General features: G+C 43.7%; 1 protein-coding gene across 1 annotated transcript; it reads right to left on the bottom strand.

The window, feature by feature from the left end:
* shisa7a (shisa family member 7a) lies at positions 1-20,855 on the bottom strand. Its single transcript, XM_079503476.1, has 7 exons — positions 20,233-20,855; positions 14,910-17,621; positions 9,758-9,900; positions 7,936-8,007; positions 5,555-5,740; positions 4,382-5,110; positions 1-4,216 (listed from the first exon to the last, which is right to left on the bottom strand). The coding sequence occupies exons 2-7, from the start codon at positions 16,046-16,048 to the stop codon at positions 4,014-4,016; spliced, it is 2,472 nt and encodes an 823-aa protein (XP_079359602.1). The 5' UTR covers positions 16,049-17,621; positions 20,233-20,855; the 3' UTR covers positions 1-4,013.
* Positions 20,856-21,295: the final 440 nt, after the last annotated feature.

The raw sequence follows: 21,295 nt of genomic DNA, 5'->3' as shown, positions 1-21,295 counted from the left end.
CCATCAACTTTATTATACAAATTCTGTGTAACTCACCATTGTACCCAAGGGGATCAAATGCATTTAACAATAACAAAATGATTACTTTCTAAATTATAGTCATGAAAATAGATCCATGGGTTTCATCGCTGGACACAGTCCTTGACCCTATCAATACAAAATACACACTTTCCATTGTCCACCATCCACCCTCCGCATGTTATAACAGAAATTAAAGAACACACACCATATTCAGAAATTTCCTTCTGAAAAATATCAAAAGTTTGAGCTCCCTTACATGTTTCAGTTCTCAATCCTTAGAAAGAAATATCCTGGCTTTTGCCACAAAATAGGTTATGACAATAGAAAGACAACAAAATGTTATGAGCTTCACACTATACTCATTAAATACTAACACAGATTTTGAACTTTCAAATTAATGTCGTAGAGAGCACTCATTATAATATTCGGATTGTACTAGCTATACAAAATACAATACTTGCACAAATTAGGTTAACATTTATAAAATTGTGTTGATTTCTTTTCTTCAATGGATATGGCTTGTGAGATATTACAGACTTTGCTACAGACCTTTAGTGGCTTTATCTTCTTTTAAAAAAATCTAACTACTACAGTATATCCTCTCAATTTCCCTGAAAAGGACCCATTGTGGCTAATTTATACTTTATAGCATGATCACGTCGCTCGAGGAAAATAACTTGTTTTCAACCGAAAATCAGGCTGTGTTTTCATCAGGCGACACGACAAGTATGAATTAGTCTATAGTCAAAACATTCAGGGGCGCCTTTAACCACTTGAACCCTAGCATCGCTGTTCTTGGGGGAACATTCGCCGGCAATAGCTGTGAGCTCACAACCACACGTGGCTATTTTCAGCAGACATTTGGTGTAGAGGGGGGGGGGGGGGGGGGGGGGACCAAGTACAGACAGAGCTAACAGCTGACCACTGGACAATTATTAGTTGTACTGTACAGTATCTGTGGGATGTCAAACTCAAATACACAGTGGGCCAAAATAAAGAAATTGGTACAAGTCGAGGGCCGGACTGTGTTTCAACACACGGGCACAGCGGTCATGAGGACGTCCCAGGCAAACAGCAAAAAAGTAAATGCATTTAAAACTGAAAATGCATTATTATTAAGCTCAGTTTCCTGTTCTGCATTGTCGGACTTGTAGTATTATGGTGGTCCGTGCAATATACCAGAGGGCCAGTTCTAATACTAATTAAATATCATCCCGCGGGCCAAAGATAATTCATTCACGGGCCTGATTTGGCCCCCGGGCCTTGAGTTTGACATATATATAGGGTTTAAGTGGTTAAACACCCTCTCCCTAATTCTACCAACCCGGGTAATAAACATTCATCCCATCACACATTTGATATGGCATCATGGGTTTGAACCCAGAGATCACCGATAACAGAAACAACACGTGTCTCTGATCTAGTAGCATTGATCAAAGTGTGGCCCTTTCTTTGCCGTCTATTGTACATTTGGAAAAGGCTGCAACTACCGTATATTTTCATTGTATACTTCTATAATGATTTTTCTTCTTTTTTTGTGTACTCGTGAAAACTTCAGCAATCATTTTAAGATTCAAAATGTCTAGGCACTAGAACGTACAGCATGGATACTGGTCACTGACCGTAAATCAATGACCATAAATCCAAGCATATTGTCAATGCCTCTCAGTGAAATGGAGCTGGCATGCATCAACAATTACAAACATTTCTTTTGAAAGTCGGATTTTATGACCAGCAGATGTAAAATAAATATTAATAAAACAAACAAACAAAAAACTAGTCATGAGGAAGTTGTAAAAAAAAAAAAAAAAAACGATAAACACTTAAACCGCACCAAGTAAAAGAACATCACATCATAAGATAATTGTCAATAATAATAATATATACAATAATGTTAATATAATAAACATTAATAAGAACACCTCCATCATATTCATAACAACTACATTTAGCACTGTGTATAGGAAGATTGTTCATATGAATTCTGTTTCTTATTTATTGACATGTCATCTCTGTACCCTCACAGCTGACTGAATAAAAACCATGCACCTGTTTTTCTTCCTTTGAACAGAGTCACTATCTCTGATTTCTCTCTGTTCACAAAATAAAATATCATCTCTCAATACAATGCATCTCACTGGTGGTCAGTCACACTGGCTGACCGCGCTGCCACAGAATGTAAACCTTGAGGACACGATACAAACATAGCTTTGTATCTGGTGCAAATATCAGGGGGATATATGGTAGTTTTGTGCAAAATTTGTCTCAGAGTCTCTTCAGACTGTGCTTAAAACTGCGCTTGTGTTGCTTTTGTCTCGTTAAACACTAATACGCAATACATCATGACAATATCAACACAAAATCAAGAGAAAGAGATACCATTTTTCATATGGACCACAGATAGCACATACTATATAGGATAGGATAGCCCTTAGTATTGAGAAGCATTATTATTGAAGTTGGGTATATACTGTGTATATATATATATATATATATTTGTTTTGTACTTAGAATGGCTGAAGTGCGTTATGATACAGCAAGGACATCGGTTTGGGGACAGAAAGGGCATCCTCGCCATCCCTTATGGCACAATGAGCCATCTTGGAGAAGGCGTTATGCTTGAGCCTTGACCCACTCCCCTGTCCAACACTACTGACTCAATCCATTCAACTGTACAGAAATAACAGAATGTCACGGACTAGGAATGTGCGTCACCTGGCGAGATTAATAAAATGGTGATTGTCAGACCACCTTCCTCTGTGGCATTTCCGTTGTATCTCCGTAAAATGGCTTTTAAGGACAGTTGTGTAAGTGCAACCTCTACATCATGGTCTATTAAGTAAGTTGTGCTCTGTCAGACAATCCCTCCGCTTCCCTGTACCACCCTACATGAAAACAATATTATTAATTAATGTGTAATATTTCCGAGTCAAGAGGGCTTTACGGTAAATAATACAACTCATGGCTCTGCATTATCTGGCTACCACGTTATTTTTGCAACAAGGTCCTGATCTTGAGTTGAGAACATTAGAAAACAGTTCCCCCCCCTGGTGTAACCTAATTATCAACGTACACTTTTCAAATGTAACAGTGATCAGTGTCTCTGAGCGTTTACTTCATCCTGGGGGCGAGTAGATTCTAAGGACACATGGAACGCTATAGGCAACCCAGGCAGCTGATTGGTTATTTGGGTTCGTGGACAGACTCTGGGGGCTTATCAGACTGCCGTGTCCCAGGACATGAGATCTGAGCGGTATAGGTACCCACCGCCTTGACAACTTGTTGGCACAGGAAGTAACAATCAGCAGTTCTATCTTCCCGTGCCAGGGTGAGGCGGGCTCTTTAGTCCTGCAGAGTAGATCTGGCGGACCCCTCGATACAACCAGTTGTGTCATTTCCCCGTGTCTCCAGGGCTCTATTGTTCCAGGCTTTGGAACTGGTTGACAGTGAGGTTTTGTAGCGAGTCAGAAATGCAGTACTTAGCAGGCTTTAATGAAATGCTTTGATAATATTCCACATACGATCCTCATCACTGACTGTCCCCTGTCCCTCACTTTTCTGAGATCTTCTGGTTCCCTGTCTAATATGGCTCCTGAGTTCTTTTTTTAAAATACATATAAAAAAGACCATAGTCACAAGCAACACCTTTGATGGTCTTATTTCACCCCTTCTACTGTTTCTACAGGGTATATAATGCTATGGCACCAAGTGTATGGCGATATCGCATATTCTGTTACGAAATATGGCTAATGTAGGCAATCACACTATATTACAAAAATGGAACATAATAGTCCCCGCCTTGATGTTTAAGCTCATGAATATAATCTTAGTTAATTACCAGAAAATAGTTGACACACTGAAACTGAAGTCGCCCCACTTAACTACCTCACTTTAGGGTGTGATTGTAATATTATGTCATAGTAAATGTTGAAGGGTGGCCTGTTCCTAAAATGGTTAATAAGGGGCGAATTCTCTATGAGGCGCAAAAACCCTCACACCGTCACCTCATTCTTACTTCCTGTCCTGATACCCTGACTGCCACTACCACCACTTCCTGTCGACCCTCCTCCTCCACTGCCCCCTCCAGGTATAAAATGCAACTGCTCAATAGTGTTCTGCCTCTTGGTCGCAAACGCCATCCTCCTAGCGCTGTGGCCCCCTATCGTCCCGGTTCCCATGACCACCCCGGGGCCCCCTGGGCCCGGCATCTCCCCCGCCCAGCCCATGCCACCGCCGCCGCCGCTACCCATGCCACCGCCGCCGCCGCCGCTACCCATGCCACCGCCGCCGCCGCCGCCACTACCGCCGCTACCCATGCCTCCACCCATGCCTCCACCCATGCCTCCACCCATGCCTCCACCCATGCCACCGCCCATGCCACCGCCCATGCCGCCGCCCATGTGCCCCGTCATGGCTGTGCTCCGGTCTTGCCGGTCTTGCTCCCTGCCAGAGGTGGGATGAGAGTTCATCTTGATCATGTGGTGGCGGTCGAGAGCGGGCGTGGCGCAGACATTCTGCTGTGACTGGGCCTTCTGGCGGGGCAGGGTGGGCACCATCCCGCCGCCGCCTCCGGGAGGCATGGCGTACGGGTCGACCATGGGGTGGTTGATCCCCGTCATCCTCTCCTCCAGGTGGTCGGGGGACATGACCAGCCTCTCCTGGGGTTTGCGCGTGAGCGTCTGCGTGTTGGAGTTCTTATTGGAGGCGGCCATGGCTTTGTAGTACTGGTGCTGCTGGTTCTTCGAGAGCCGGGACAGGGTGCCGGTGTTCCCCGGAACGTCGCCCATGTTCAGCAGCTGATCCTGGGATTTCACCTTCCTAGCGGCCTTGGACAGGGTGTCATAGTTGGGGTTGTACTCTGTCTCCGGGGGCTTCAGCGGGTAAGGATTTGGGGTGGGTGAGATGGGTATGGACTGAGCAGGGGGTATCCAGGGACGGACAGCGTGCCTGGGCAGGGTTCCTCTCCCGCCAAGGGTGTAGTCCCCGCCCCAGTTGAGATGGTGCTGGGAGGACTGCAGGGCTGGTTGGGCCGTGTGGGGCCGGCGCTTTGTGGTACAGTAACCGGACGAATACTCATCAAGACCCTTCTCTGCAAGGCAAAGAAAACATTTATTTTTAATCTTATTCAACCAAGATTTGACCAGGAGGTTTGACCGAGATTGACATTTCCTTCAGCTGAGACCTGGCGTAGAAAGCTGAAGGAATAATGTCAAAATACAGACAGCATAGCTATACAAGTCCCATTTTACTAGCACATGATGTGTAACACATTGTCCACTATGCTGTAGTTGTTGAAGTAATGCCGAGTTTTGCGGGAAATATTAGCATAAGATGTGCAGTAATGAGGACTTGTGTTGTTCAGTAAAAGACTTGTGTTAAGCACCTGTGCAAAGCAGATTCTCAGATGAGGGTGCAAGGATATTTTCACACTACGTCAAGCACCAAGACCTTCTAAGCTAAGACAAAATGCATTCTGTAGGGGAAAAAAGGAATCGTCACCTTGAATATACATACACGCAGTATTGTTTCTTACCCAGTCGCTTGAGCGAGGAGTATCTGTTGAGCTCCGGCTTGATGACGCTGTCATAGGAAGGAGGCAGCTGGGCCAGGTTGTGCAGAGAGTGGTGAAATGCAGGCTGGGATTTGGTGTTGTTGTGCTTGCTGGAGAGCAGGGTTCCTCCACCCACCATCTGGGCGTTGTTCATCCGAGGGGTACGCTCTACACACACACCAAAACATTACACTTGACACAATCCTTTTACCATTTAACCACTTTCAGTCACGGCAACTCATGAATCGATATATTTTTTTTATTATTGAATATAAATATATGAGCAATATATTTATTATGGTTTGGCTGATTTTAGGCATCTCACAACCATAGGGACTCTGGATCCACCCTACATAAACAGCAGATCCAAAACAACAGGTGGTAGCTGGTGTGGTGGGGGGGTGAGCAGCAGTGTTTGAGCAAGACAGCAGTGGTGAGAGTAGTGCAAACTTCCAGATTAAATAGAGCGGTCTGAGAATGAAGTGAGTGTGTGATTGGATGAGTGGATGTGGACGTGGAGCTGAGGCAGCCCAATGGACGGCCGCCAACAACTGCACTGAAAGTTGCTCTGGAAATGTCTGTGACAGGTGCAATGCTCATTAAAGGACCACTTCACCACTTTTTTAAACAAGATTTGTTTTAAAATATATTTAGATTTTTATTATCGTGAGAATGATGGCTTCAACTTTTGCATTGCAACTTTTCAGGAAAAGAAAGCCTGCCGTTTCTATTAGCTTGGATTCACCATCGATGATGTCACTGGTGGACGGGTTTCTGAACTGCCAACAGCCTTCCTATGAGACACAGACTGAGTAGAAAAAAATGGTGCCATTTTATCATGAACATTAGTTAGGACCAATTATAGGAAGAGAAGTTGAAAAGTGGTGAAGTGGTCCTTTAAGCACTATATGAGTTGCCCAGAGTCGCCCAGGGCTATATACACTGTCTCCCCTCTTATTTTCACATTACACTAAATAAATGTATATTCGGCGAAAATACCAGATCTACAGCAAACACTTCGCACTGCATGAACCCGAATAGGTTGTTATGGTTAATGGTATGCTCAAATTTATATTTTAGGCCACCCCAAATAGTAACATAGATCTTTGGAAATCTACCTCCTAAATCAGGGGTGGGGCAACCTTTAGTGCCAGATAATGAAAACCACCACTGCTTTTACGCCCTATTATAGCCTGTTATCTATCTATAAATGCATCCCATCTTGTCCACACCACCACCGGGAGTGCAGTGCCCGGTGCCAGTGGACCAGTGGGGCCAGTGGAGTGGTTGAGATTAGACAACACACTTCATATTTGGGCATACCTGACACAGAACTCCATATATAGGAATAAAAGGGACACAGAGAGACAGAAATCTCCATATATGGGCATAAAAGGGACACAGACAGATGGGTGGACCGTGGAACGGGTTCTCTGACACGGGTACAACGGGTATCGCATAGCCGAGTGGGGCATGGAATTCCAACTTCCATCGTTACCGACTCGGTGCTCTACAGCCGGGCACCGGTCCAGTTTAGAATAATACAAGCATAGAATATGTCAATAATTTTATAATAAAACTTAATCAAGAATGGGTCAATCATTTAATATGAATAATGAAGGTACCGGTAAATTTTGACTATCTGGGAACTTGGGAAGAAAGGTTTTATGCACATCAAACAATAATGGTTAAGATTATAATGCTTGTTCTTGTTAATGCTTGCAGTTGAACAGCACCCAGTGTGATCAACTGGTAGATCAAAAAGAGTTGATTGCCCACCCCGATCCTAAATCATTCCATGATATTTACATTCACGTTCAGACACATTTCTGATGATGTTCTTATTCAGTCTTCACATCACATACAAGCAACCAGGAGTACGGTAATTTTGCCAAACGAGGAAGCTAAATTATATTCAGTGAGATTGCCTCCTTTGTATGCGCACTTGTTATGCAGACCAGCTGTATTCAGAATGATGTGATGATACGCAGTACATTACTTTTACTTGTTTTTCTAGAGTAGCGGTAGCAGTATAATCAGAGTCCTTGTTAATCCATTTTGGGCGGGAACCCCTTTTGGTGTATTAAACATTGTTATAATTTAGCTATTGAAAAATAGCAGATCTACAAGCTCATAGCGCGCCACCGAGTGCCGCGCTATGAACTTGTAGGTCTGCAATTTTTGAAAAATCGTTAAAATGTGCCTCAAATCTTTCAGAAAATTGTCATGATTTAGAAAACAATTCTTTTAAATTTCGACGTCAGGCCTGAATGGGTTAAGATGAATAAGCATGAAACTAAACTAAATGAGGTGAACGAAGCACAGCGCTCAACGTTGTGAATGAATGCCACCAGCTGACTTACCGATAGTGGCCGTGTGCTTGGGACTCATGGAGCCGGGGTGGATGAAATTGTGCTGCAGATTCCCTCCCATCACTGCAAGTCAAAACAACATATGGCAGTGAGAAGTGGATCAGCGGTTCATGCTCACATAGTCTCTTGCGTTGCCAGACTGTTGCATCTCGCAATTTTCAAATGCTTCCATGATCACACAGTCTGGAGCAACGGAAGCTCGATCATGAGTAAGTGATAAAGCGGAAGTGGAGCCTCCTCCCCACTTCCGTTTAGTCTTTACAGTCGCGCAGATGTATCCTAATATAAATAGAAATCATCTAAGCTTCATATCATAAATAGAAATCATCTAAGCTTCATATCATATATAGCTTGTTGCTTAGCAGAAATGGAAATAAAAAAAGAAAATATAAAAGATATTTATATTTATATCGGATTTCGGGAGGTGTAGTTCCAGACTCTATATAGCATTCAAAGATTGTGGAATAGTTGTCTGGCTACGCGAGACTAATGCTCACACAACAGACGTTAGCCATTTTCATGTTTACTTAACATGATTTTCATTTTAACCTTTATTGGAGCATCTCCAACTTTCCCTCCATCTAAATGCAATAATTCATATTCCAGGTCACACAGATCAAACATTGTGCTTATAATTGGTCTGTGTTCTCTTGGTTGCTAGACCAACTGTCGTGGATTATTGATACCCTTTGTCTAGTTAGCTAAACAGTGATGTCTCTTATCCTATTTTAACCACTTAAACCCCTTACACTTCGTTGATTGGTCTCCCCCAGGGGACTGTGTGGAGCGTGCGTGCATGCAGTGCTGTGTGATGCGTAGTGCGGTAGATCTGTGGTAGAAGTAGAGTTGTAGTAGTTTTCTAAAGTTAGAAAACTACAACATTACATCACGTTTTGCAGGCATGGGGGTTGGGCATCTGAACCAGAGGGAGGCGGGGTCAATGCTTAAGGACATCACCGCCAGTATGACGGCCTCGACTCATTGTCACGTAAAGGTAGAGTTGCTTAGCACCTAAAACTGGAGTCTGACGGCTGGTACAAAGCCGCTCCACCACCAAGTCTTCTGCAGTGCCTCCTCGTGGCCACACACAGTAACTCAGTACCGTGACATAACTGTCCCAGCTATGGGCAAATAGCATGGGCTCATAACCATGGAAGGCAACCCATCTAGGAGATGTACACTCTGAACTAAAACCAGGACTGCGAGGAGTAGCGCCACCACAGTCCTTAATCAGCATTGTAAAGCCAACCATGGAGAGCAAAGTCATCCCAAATCCTATACTTCCCATACTGGCAGTTCACACTGACCACTAGAACTATAAAAGTCCAGTGGATGGCAGAGTTCGCACAAACTATGACAGACATGTTTTTTTTTGTCTGCCCGCTCTTTCTTCTTTTTCTCCTTCTGAAATGTACAAATGTACAATGGAAGCGATATTGCCCTTTGCCCCTGTTAAGTGTTGACTTGATGCCATATGTAGTCCTGAAGAAAGCAAGGATGTTACAGAGACACTGGAGATGGAGTCACTTGGAGGGGGGAGGGAGGGAAGAGGGGTGAAAAAAAATCCTGGGAACTGCACTTGTGTCCTATGTATGCATAGAAATGCTGTTATTGTACTGCTTTTTCCAAATAATATATAATATAATATATAATTATAATTATGTATTATATAATTATAATTATATAAAAAAAAAACTATGACAGACATACAATGATGAACAATATAGTTAATAGTTATCCTTATAGGGCTCAGTGTGAATGGTGCTTAAGTCTAAAGGGTTTTAAAATTAAAAAGCCCTATAAAGACTCTTACGTCTGTTGTTGTCCTTGCTGGGCCCTGCCGAGCGAGGTCTGCCGAGCGTCCCATGTCCGTCTCCGACGGTCTGTGCCACGCTGTTGTTCCTCTCGTCTTGCTGGACTGGACTGGACTGATGGCGCAGCATGTCCACCAGAGCTCTGACCACATACATGACATAACAGTAAGCGGATTAAACATTGTATATCAGATGCTATTCATATTCTGTGGTGTGAAGGCTAATATTCTGTTCCATTTTGTTTTTATTTTGTACATGCAGCTTATGCATATTTGACATTGTACAGTATATTTGACGTCGGCTTTGTTCATTTTTCTTTTCTCTACCCTTGTGACTCTTTTCTTGAAACTGCAAAATGTTGGGAGCTTGTGCAAAAGTAAATATGCCACCCAATCCTTTACTCCTGTAAACGTGTGACGTGTAAAGTTGAAGATGAATCTGAAGTCGATTCATGATGTGAAAACTGGCACCTATTTTAGTGTCATTATAAAAAGGTAGATCTGCTATTTTCAAAAGATTTGTATACATTTTGGAGATATAATAACAGGACATTCTACACGAGTAAATCTTCTTTTTCGTATTACCAGACTTTTACTTGTGAAAAGCAAATGTCCTCCGTTATTCAGAGTGGACACATTCATTAATTTAGCTGTCTGTTAGTATTTGTAGCACTTTACGGCATTAAGATGATATTGTTATACAATATTAATAACATCATTATTTATTTGGACCTTGGTCTTGAATTCATATTAGCAACACAGGGCATTACCACTTTTTAGATTATTGTTCAAATAATTGCTATAACTTTAAGGTGTTAGCTTTGATGTTTAATGCCAATTATTTTCTTCCAGATGACGCTGACTAATAGGTAGGCAGAGTCTCAGAGACTGTTCCAGACCGAGGTAGAGTAAATATCCACAAGCTAGGGCTGACTTTCTGGAGAAAAACATATCAAGGCATCGTGATTTTAGTAATGAAGTAATAAAGCAGGTCAATTAAAATAACTGTTGTACATTTTTATGAAAATAGGTTTATTACTAATTTGCAGAAGTGCTAGACTACGTGAGGAGAGAAGTAATTTCCCCTGGGGGATCACTGCAAATTCTTTCTTAGACGTTTTAGTTTAGTGATTCTGAACCTTTTTAATTTCAAGGATGCCCAGTTTTAACATTCCTTAGATCAGTAGTTCACGACCCGAAAGTCAAATTAGACGTTTGACCGCAACCCAAACTAGTGCAAATAGCAGATCTACAAGCTCACAACGCAGCGCAAAGTATCTATGAAATCTTTCAAAAAAGTATTTATTTGTTTGCGTATACGTTAAATGTTCCCAGAAACCTTAATGGAATATAACTCTCCAAAATCGGTATCGGGGCCAAATAGCTGGCATCCCTCCTAATCAAAGCCCTAAAACCAATTTACACTTTTATTGTAACAAGAGTAGTGATACAGTATGCACAGCCATATGAGCATAACATCATCCAACTATTAAAATAAATGTGGTTCTACTTGATGACTAATAGTATTATTTTAAGCTCAGACTGGACAATGTGGCCCAAATACCTGAGTCCTTCAAACCTAATTAACAGCTCTATATGAGGGAGAGAATGATGAGAAAAACTACACTGAACAACAAACACATTCACGTCTCACTCTTCAGTGCCAATTTGTCACCCACATCAAGTTCAATGGGTGAAATTATTTGTTTTCTGCTCCCTAGGAATTTCAGTTACGTTTTAAATAAACACATTTCAAATACACAAACGACATTGTAATATAAATACATTATACCTCAGTCTGTTGAGCAAATATCATGACTATGAATTGAATACCCAGGACCTGAATGGAAACAAGACTGCAAGGACTTTTTCCGGCGATCCCTTTGGACGTGTGTTTGACTGTACCCTGCCTGTACTGGTTACATTTCTGTTTGACTGTACCCAGTACTGATTATATTTCTGTTTGACTGTACCCTGCCTGTACTGGTTACATTTCTGTTTGACTGTACCCAGTACTGATTATATTTCTGTTTGACTGTACCCTGCCTGTACTGGTTACATTTCTGTTTGACTGTACCCAGTACTGATTACATTTCTGTTTGACTGTACCCTGCCTGTACTGGTTACATTTCTGTTTGACTGTACCCAGTACTGATTACATTTCTGTTTGACTGTACCCTGCCTGTACTGATTACATTTCTGTTTGACTGTACCCAGTACTGATTATATTTCTGCCAATAAAGTATTCAATCAATCAAATGACATTAAATAGCAGCAGTTATTAACTATGCATAAAATGTATGTGAATGGGAATCTACAGTACCTACAGTCAAATACACAAGTAAACCATGTGATGAGCACATAAGACTGGCCACTAGGCTCAGTGCCCATTCAGCAGCCTTGCTGTGGAAACTAGGGCTGCTTCGATGATTTGATTATGATGAAGGAATGGAAACAAGCCAATAGTCTTTCTTGGGTTTAAAGCCTCTTAGCAGACCTCGTATTCAACTGTACCGTATTGAACCTGTGCTTTTTTTTATGCAAACAGTTAATAAAGTATTCAATATACCTGTATATGAAAAAAAAACTATAAATATATCTTAATACTATAAGGAGAACGATAGAGGTGAAGAACAGTGTTGGACCGATTTGATGAATGATACACTACATTGACAGTGACAGCCAGTCAAAATCCATCTGAATTTATTGGACACAGCCTTGTGTACTAGTGTCTGCCCTAAAACTGGGAGGTCGGGGGAGTGCCTCCCGGCTTGGCCCTCAGCGTCAAGGGTTGGATTGGGGGGTTAGATCAACTACAAATGATTCCCCAAGCGCGGCACGGCTGCGGCTCACCGCTCCAAGAGATGGGTCAAATGCGGAAAAAACAAATCTCACATGTACAGTATGTGACAAATAATAGGACTTGAACCTTTTAACTTTAACATGACTCATTATCATTCATTAATGTGGACGATCATGTAATTATCATTATAATTATATTTATAATCATCATTCTTTTGTCATTGTGACAGCCTCTGTTGGACTTGGGCTCGGTCCGATACAGTCACCAGCCCAGCCCAGCTGAACAGACTAACCAGTAGGCCTAAGTAAGTAACCTTGGGAACCAACGGTTCCAGAGCCATGTGACCCATATATCTCCTGTTTCCATAACGGGACCTGATGATGGGCTTGATGTACAAGTTTACCCCGGGGGACTTACCCCAAATCCAACACTTGATGCTGAGTGCCATGCAGGGATGCATTGGGTACCATTTTTAGAGTCTTTGGCATGGCTCGGCCGGAGTTTGAACCTCTCTAACCACAAGGCCACTGAGCTGATCAGCCAACCAGTAGGAGTCTCCCCTGTCTGCTTTCCACCCTTTGCAGTGGTGGGTGAGTACTTATACCTTTTTGCCACCTGGATGCCAACACAACGTTAATGAAGCACCTGGGAATTATTAAGTTGACGTCTAATAATTTCTTTGTGTAAATATATTATTATTATATCCCTTCTACATGGAGAAGGGAGAACCTTTTGATAATGCATTATGTGTTTTGAATTAAGTTGACCTCTGTCGTGATCGGAAGAGCTATTCTCTAGTGAGATGTCGGCCTGTGACTGGTGGTCATTCAGTTGATTTGGCCCTCTGCAAGCGAATATGTGCTCAGAGATCACGGTGTCAGCATGGTAGTGTCACTGTCAAACAGTGACACTACTTAAGCACATACTACAGATAATATACTGTATAGTGTAGTGTATACATTTGCGGAGGTGGCCGGAAGATATGAGTCACTACAGGATGGGATATGAATAAGCATTCAAGAAAACACCTTGTTCTAGAAAGCAGACGAGTTGTACTTCAATATCCTTGAGCCTAGAAAACTGATAAACTGCACATGGCGTCACAAGCATATGCATGTAGCTCCTAGAGTGAATCATCATACTTCAGTACATATACCGGGGCTGCAATAACCAACCAGAACTTATTCTCAATGACAATTATTACACATTTTAAAATGTTAATATACAGTATATAGGGTATCATACTATACACACACAACACAGCTACATAACTGACCCCCAAATAAGCCACAGCCTCTGTCTGTAGCCCCCCCCCCTATTGCGAAATGGCTTTGAAAAAGACAAAAGACAAGACAAGAAAGACAATCAGCCAATGTACTACTCGCTCTACCATTTTAGCCATTTTCAAAGGTTTTCTTTAAAAGTTCCTCCTCTCCTTCCCAATTGGCTGCTCTGCTGTGGTGCCCCCTGGCGCCGGCAGTCCTGACATTAACTATTAGGGGATTCATACTATGGTCCCGGATGTGCACTCGGGACCACTTGGCAGATGTTGTGGTAGTGTGTGAATGCTGCGCACCGTTCCCGGGAGCGGATCAGTCACCCAACCGTTCCCGGGACCGCACTGGGACCGATTGAAGAGTATACTCGGATATGGATTGATGCAATGTGAAAAGCATTGAATATAATTTAATGAATTGTACTCGGGTGCGGAAGAATCAAAGCCAATGTGAATCATGGCCAGCGGGGAACCAGGCAACTGTATTCGGGAACAGTTTGAATCAAACACTCAGGGCCCTATTATGCATGTCTTAAGTACCAGGTCTTATTACTTAACTTAAGACCTGGAGGCGTGATCAATGCCATTTGGCTATTCTGAGTGGCCAAACAGCATTGACCACGCCTCCAGGTCTTAAGTTAAGTCATAAGACCTGGTACTTAAGACACGCATAATAGGGCCCTCAGTGTGAATCCCCTATATGAGTCATTAGATTCCCTCACCGGATTCCCTCCAAACAGGCCTGACAGTCCATCTTCCAGGATGCCAAAGAGAACTCCCAAAGAAAGATGACGAGGCTGCCTTCAACCCCCCCCCCCCCCCACTCCCTATACTGTAGTTGATTTGTTGATGATAATGTATTTAGGCGTTTTTGAGGGGCGCTAGCCACTCCAACATCTGGCTTTCAGACATGACGTCATGTGGAAGCCAAGTCCACAGGACTTTATGCTATCCTTTTAGCCTAATCTGTGACTGTACCTCGTGCTGTTTGCATTTCAGTATAATGAAGTATTCAATCAATCAATCATGCTGTTTGCATTTCAGTCTAATGAAGTATTCAATCAATCACCCACCTGGGCATGTTGAGGTCTCTCTGGTTAGCTTCTTGCTGTACCTTGTTGAATATCACCTTGATGGCTACGGCGACCGCCACCATGAACACCACCACGCCGCCGATGATGAAGCCAGTGTGGTGACTCTGCTGCTTGAAGGGGTCCATGTCCGGATCGGGCCCCATCTCCTCCGGCGACAAGGTGTCGGGCGGTGGCGGCTTGGCCCACTCGGGGGAGTGATAGTTCTTGCAGCTGCCCTGCTCCAGGCGCCGGGTGCGGTCGGGGCAGCAGAAGCGGTAGTGACAGGTGCCGCAGCAGTAGACGAAGGTGTCCTTGGAGCAGTTGAAGGGGCTGTCGAATTGGCCCATGACGTCGTAGTAGCCCTGGCACACGTCCACCGCCCTGTCCACCATGCGGCGTGGCGGCGGGGCCACTTGGGCCGGCAACGCCTTCGTCGTCGCGTTCGTAGGGAACAGGACCTGGGGCAGGGGCCTGGGTGGCGTCTCCGGGGTCCCCGCGCCCGCCTCCTCCTCCTCCTCCGCAAGCTTTTCGGGACGTTTCTGTGGGGATTTGGGCTTGCCCTTAAGCGCAGCCGGCCTCATGCCAGGCGGCGGCGGCGGCGTGTCCCAATTGGCGGAGTGGTGGTTCTTGCAGCTGAGCTGCTCCAGGCGCCGGCTGCGCTCGGGGCAGCAGAAGCGGTAGTCACAGGTGCCACAGCAGTAGATGAAGATGTCCTTGGAGCAATTGAAGGCGCTGTCGAATTGGCCCATGACGTCGTAGTAGCCCTGGCACACGTCCACCATCAGCGCCTGGGCCAGAGCGTTATCTGCGGTTGCCACATTCTCATTGAACGTGACCTGGGGCAGGGGCCTGGGTGGCGTCTCTGGGGTCCCCGCCTCCTCCTCAGCTACATTTTGGGGACGTTTCTCGGGGGGTTTGGGCTTGCCCCTAAGTGCGGCCGGCCTCATGCCAGCCTGCAGGGCCCGGAGAGGTGGTCTAGGGGGGGCAGACTGGCCGATTATCGGCCTCCCTGGGAGGCGTGAGTCCTCGGGAGGGGGCAGGGTGAGCGGAGAGGTCTCTGTGGCGGCGGTAAGATGGGCAGTGAGCAGGGCGAGTATGGAAACAGCAGCAAGGATTTGGAGATTGGTGGTGGGCGTCATTTTTACATGACTAAAAGCTCTATTTTCTGTCGTTGAGTCAACGCAGCTGCAACGCTGTATCCGCTTTTGCAGCTTAAGCCACTACAATAGCATGTGGAATATTCATACTATACAACCTGTCTAATCGCAGTTGTTTAAAAATGTTCTCATTCACTAATGTAGAAGTATTTTATTTAGAACCCTAAAAGAAATGTAAAGTAAAAAGTTAATCAATAATGGAAGTCAGCCATTGGTCAGAGGTATATTATATTGATCTCATTTCCTAGTTTGCCCTCCAAAAGCCTTTCTTTCTTACGATGCTAAACTGGACATCTTCTTACTTTTGTTTAGCTGTTGACTTAATCTTTTTCCCCATTGTTCTTTATTTTTTGCACACCTTGTTAAAACAAAGGAACTCCTGCTGTGCTTTTTTGTGTGGGCTTCCAACACTAAAGGCCTACAATTACTAGAGGTAAGTAATAAGTATCATCAATGGAATAGAACAATCCTATATAGCTCCTTATAGGCTGTGGCACTTGAACAACATTACTCTGTCCCCGAGATCTCTGAATAAAGTAAACAATGTTGTTTCTTCATAGCCTGGTGAAGTATTTAACTTTGACACAGGATATTGGAAATTAGGGGTAAATGCTAACCTGTAGGCAAATTTCTCCTGGAATAAAAACATCAAAATCTATATAGTTCTATATTTTTGTGTTTTGATGCATTGTAAAAAGTGAGATTATAATGGCACTGTGTCAAAATGGTACAATTATACATATTGTCACCTGTAGAGGAATGGAGTTGAACCAAAAGGTGCCTTGTAAACATTGACAAGTTGTTCCGAAGGAGGGTTTGTTATCAGTTTAACATAATTTATGATGACCACTTCACAAAGATGCATCCAAATATTTACGCAAATATTAACATGGGGTCTTTATGACCTATACTGTGAAATAGGGATGACTATAATGACATGAATCCTGGCCTTTAGGAGAGACTGTAAAACGAGCACTGCCTGTATCGCTGCAACAAGGAAAGTGTATTGCATGTCTTATTAGAACAAGGACTTGAAGGGCACTTTTGCTTCCACACGTGACGCATCTCTGCGCAGGTGAAAAGTACACGATGCCTGACGCGCGGCAGAAGGTTCAAAGGATATCTTGTCTTGCTGAGAAATATGCAAATGTGCAGAAAGGTATTGTGTTGGAGGTTATCTGCAATAATAGACAGAGGCAGGTCTGTCTCCCACACAAATTATAATTACATGTAATTACCAAAACGTCCCTATCTGTTGCAGGGAGTGTAGGCACGGCTGGGGGAGGGCGAGGGGACACGGACGAGGCGGAGGAGCTGAAAGCGCTGATGGCGCTGCTTGTTTCAGTCGACATGCATCCCTCTAACCTTCTGAGAGGAGTTCAGAGGAGCGGAACAATGGAAATGTACAAAAGCAGCGGCTCTGGGCTCCTGCAAGAACACTCCAATCTTCTGCTGCCTGTCGAGCGCTCTCGCTCAATTCCCCAGTTTGTCGTCTTCACATTTCCTATGGTGTGGTTCAGAAGTGGATGCTGTTGGCTGAGTGGCAGCACACCTACTGGAACACAAATGACAGATTTAATTAGAGAAGAGGTCTTCAAGAAACACTCTCGCCTTTCTTTTACTATACTCATAGTCCTAAAACCCCATTAGAATATCTACCCACGTCTAAGTGCATAATGCATTGCACACCTTGCACAACGCAGTTGTGTTCTTATTTGTGTGTGTGTGTGCGCGCGTGCGTGCGTGCGTGCGTGCATGCTATGGGAATTGATTGTTAGTTTGCTCTTACACCTTTTACAAGAACAGAAGCTCCTGAAAAGCTGACCAGAGAAGGGGAGGGGGATAAATGCAGGGTAGGGATTTAAATGAGCTAAGAGATTGTGGTGAGCGAGAAGAGCCAGAGGTATAGATGCGGAGACGACCGTGAGTGGGAGGGCAATGTGTGGGTGGCAGAGAATCAAGTACATTTCTCCCAGCACTTACCCACAATGCAACACAACACATCACACATCACACACACACAACACAACGGCAGCAGTGCCAAAGCACACAGACCCACAAACACACGCTTGAACAACACACATTTCAGAAAACACTGACAATCATTGAGAGAAGAGGAAAAAGGTGAAATAGTTGAAGAAGGGGTAAAAATGTACTCTCCTAAAAGGCAGTGTAGGTGTATGTATATGTCTGCATTAGCTGTTCCAAACATCTCTCAAACATCTCTCTGTAGTCTGCCTCACTCCCTTATTCATTCCTCTCTCTCGTATGGTTTAATATACCTCGTCCCGAAAATAGACGATCTACAACGCCACACAGCGCGTCGCATCTGCGACACGTTGGTTGTGTGAGCTTGTAGATCTTCCATTTCCCACATGAGACACAGTCGTACGACGGAGCATGAAAATCAGGCAATTGCTCTGCCTTTCCCCGTCTCTTTTCTCAGATTGCGTGTGTGGGTTGAGGCCGCTATAACTCTTTTGGAATAGCAGCACTGCAGCTCTGAGGCTGTGTGTGTGGCGTGAAAGACAGGGAGTCTGTGTCCAATATGCACCGGTCGGCAAGGATGTCACCACGGCGAGTATAGGGTGACGGTCCCTATTACGTTTTGGAAACTAAAAGACAGTCCCTTACTGAACTGATATGAGACACAATTGGTTATGTATTTTTGGAGGAATCAATCAATGACACATAAGTTCAAAACAGCTCATATGTATATTTATAATATAGGTTATGAATATATAAAATACAAAAACTGCACATATATACAGTGAGGTTTTATATTTGTCTGGGCGTCCCTGATTTCTCTTAGAAATAAGGAATGTCTGGCCGGGTGTCTCCAATTTGAATTTCAGGTAGTCTGTGCTTTTTTTTTTGTACCATCACTCCACACCACAAGGGTTATTTATTGGGACCTATGTTTGCAGTTCCAACAGTCCACCCAGGTCTGCCTGGTGCCACTATACATAACCACAGTTGGTTCTTTGTAGGTCTGTGTCTAATGCATTCATTCATTTAAAAAAAAAAAAAAGTGGAGGAACGTTATCAATATTGTGCTGTTCTGCTGAATCAATGCAGTGAAGCGGGGGCAGGGGGCAGTGCCTATTTCCCATGTAGGAGTACTATATGCAAAGCTAAAGCTGTGTGTGCTGCCTCTGCCAGACATAAGAGAGAAAAAGAGAGAGAGAGAGAGAGAGAGAGAGAGAGAGAGAGAGAGAGCGAAAGGGAGAGAGAGAGAGCATGAAATGAAAGCAAAGGTGAAGGACAAGATGCTCTGTATTGTGTGATCGTGATGTTGTTGCGTCTATTGCCATTTGCCACTGAAGGAACATGTTATGTTACCTTGATTTCTAAACACAAATGCCATTCCTGTTAAACCACAATATATGACTGACAGCTCCATCCTCATCGCTGCGGTGGGCAGGCCACTCTGCACAATGATGGTTTTGAAATGGAAGCATTTCAACAGGTGTTTGGTCAAAATAAGAAATGTGTCCCCGTTTTCTTCATGAACATACAGTGCGAGTGCATAACACAGAGCTCAGAAAATGGATTTCAACATCAGCCACAGGCCACAGGTTGCTATACAACCTACAGGGCTTTATTCTTTTCCCTCAGTGATAGTCAATTGCCAATACTGCGCAATGATAATCTAAATAGAATTATGGAGATGTTTTTTGCCCTAGTTCCAATATTGTCTTGCAAAGAACAAGCATGCGGGTTATGCTTATGGACATGACTTGCACATCATTCAGTAGCCTAAACTAAGAGTGCGTGGGCGTTCAGCGCCTCAGTGTGTGTGTGTGTGTGTGTGTGTGTGTGTGTGGGGGGGGGGGGGGGGGGGGGTTCGGCTATAGCTGTCCTTTTTCAGCTGTTTAATTATAAGTGTACTAGGATATTCCAATGCGAAAGCATCAGTTAACGATTCATGAATGACGAACATGTCTTTCTTGCATAATTGTGATTTTTCTATGGCGCAGCTTTCATACTGTAAATGTTTCATATCTGGTCGCCGGTGACGCATTTCAAACTGACGCAAACAAGCTGGGCACTCTTTCAAAAACTCTTTCATAATCATAATGACAATAAAGTATATAAAACCATACCAGCGTGTTAATTTGTTTAAGAAATAAATACATGTAAGGCTATATAATGTCATGCCTTACCTGTGCGTCGTCCGGGGGGTTTGGTGCTGGAGACAGTGCGCACTGTATATGGTTTTCAGATGACAGCCCAGTTATTGTCGCTCAGAGAACAGACGATAAAAAGGTGTAAGCTCATATAATTTCACGGACCAATGTTAAATGCCCGTGCATGTTCTACAAGAATGCCGCGGACACCAATATTGTACATGTTTTCTTCTCCAATTTTGTGCATTTGCGCAAATTGCGCTCCAGCAGCGTATCCCATTATTACCACACCATAGGCGAGCAGTTAGTCAATCACCACCACGACACATCCTGCGCGTTTCCTATACTTTTGAATTGATATGGCAATTCAAACACCGTCGGTAGGGTAGGTTTACATTCCATGTGTTGCACATTCAACTATGAGCCTATCTAGTTGCATGCAGGACTCCCGAACTGACAAATCAGGAACAATTCAGTTAAATAATACCCGATCTCGCGAAGTCTAGGCTAGCTGCTGCCTGCCTGCATGTCATTTACCCTCCCAACTGAACTTTTTGTCCATCTGAAAGCGATTGTCACTCACTGTCTGAGACCCTCACCCTTCATCGTTTTCCAGGAGATTCTACACGCCGCCTAGAACTGCGACTGGTCTCACTGAGGTCCGCTTATAACAGAAAGCGCTCTCATTGGTCAGTGAGCCCTGGTGTTGATGAGTTTTCCCACCGCAGACATTTTGACGGGTAAACGCAGCTGAAGGTAATAATGTTAATTATGTGGGTTTTTCATCCATAGACTATGTGTTGTCTTTGGCCAACTGTTTACCCATCAAAAAGCTGTTCATTAAACGTATATTGGGCACTAATTAACTTTTCTGACTGATTGTTAATAGGGTCCAATCGATTTTGACCGTGATAAACCTCACTGCTGAACGAAAATAAAGACCTCCTAAACTGTACCTAAATCATATTTTAATCGTCCAATGTAGGCTACATTGGGTCTTGTGCTGCCCAGCACTAAAGGGGGAAATAGTGCAAGACAGATAGGCCTATTTAATATATAGCCTATATTTTAAACACACACTTTACAGTATCCATCTGCA

The sequence above is a fragment of the Electrona antarctica genome, assembly GCF_951216825.1.
Source record: "Electrona antarctica genome assembly, chromosome: 6".
NCBI classification, from domain to species: domain Eukaryota; kingdom Metazoa; phylum Chordata; class Actinopteri; order Myctophiformes; family Myctophidae; genus Electrona; species Electrona antarctica.
This window is presented reverse-complemented; position numbering and strand designations above follow the sequence as displayed.

Excerpts from the sequence above, each read along its gene's own strand:
- shisa7a (XM_079503476.1), bottom strand. The coding sequence starts at position 16,048 with ATGACGCCCACCACCAATCTCCAAATCCTTGCTGCTGTTTCCATACTC. Across the intron at positions 5,741-7,935 it reads CAAGCACACGGCCACTATCG|AGCGTACCCCTCGGATGAAC; the intron begins GTAAGTCAGCTG and ends GTGTGTGTGTAG. Across the intron at positions 4,217-4,381 it reads TGGCATGGGCGGTGGCATGG|GGGGCCCCGGGGTGGTCATG; the intron begins GTGGAGGCATGG and ends TGCCGGGCCCAG.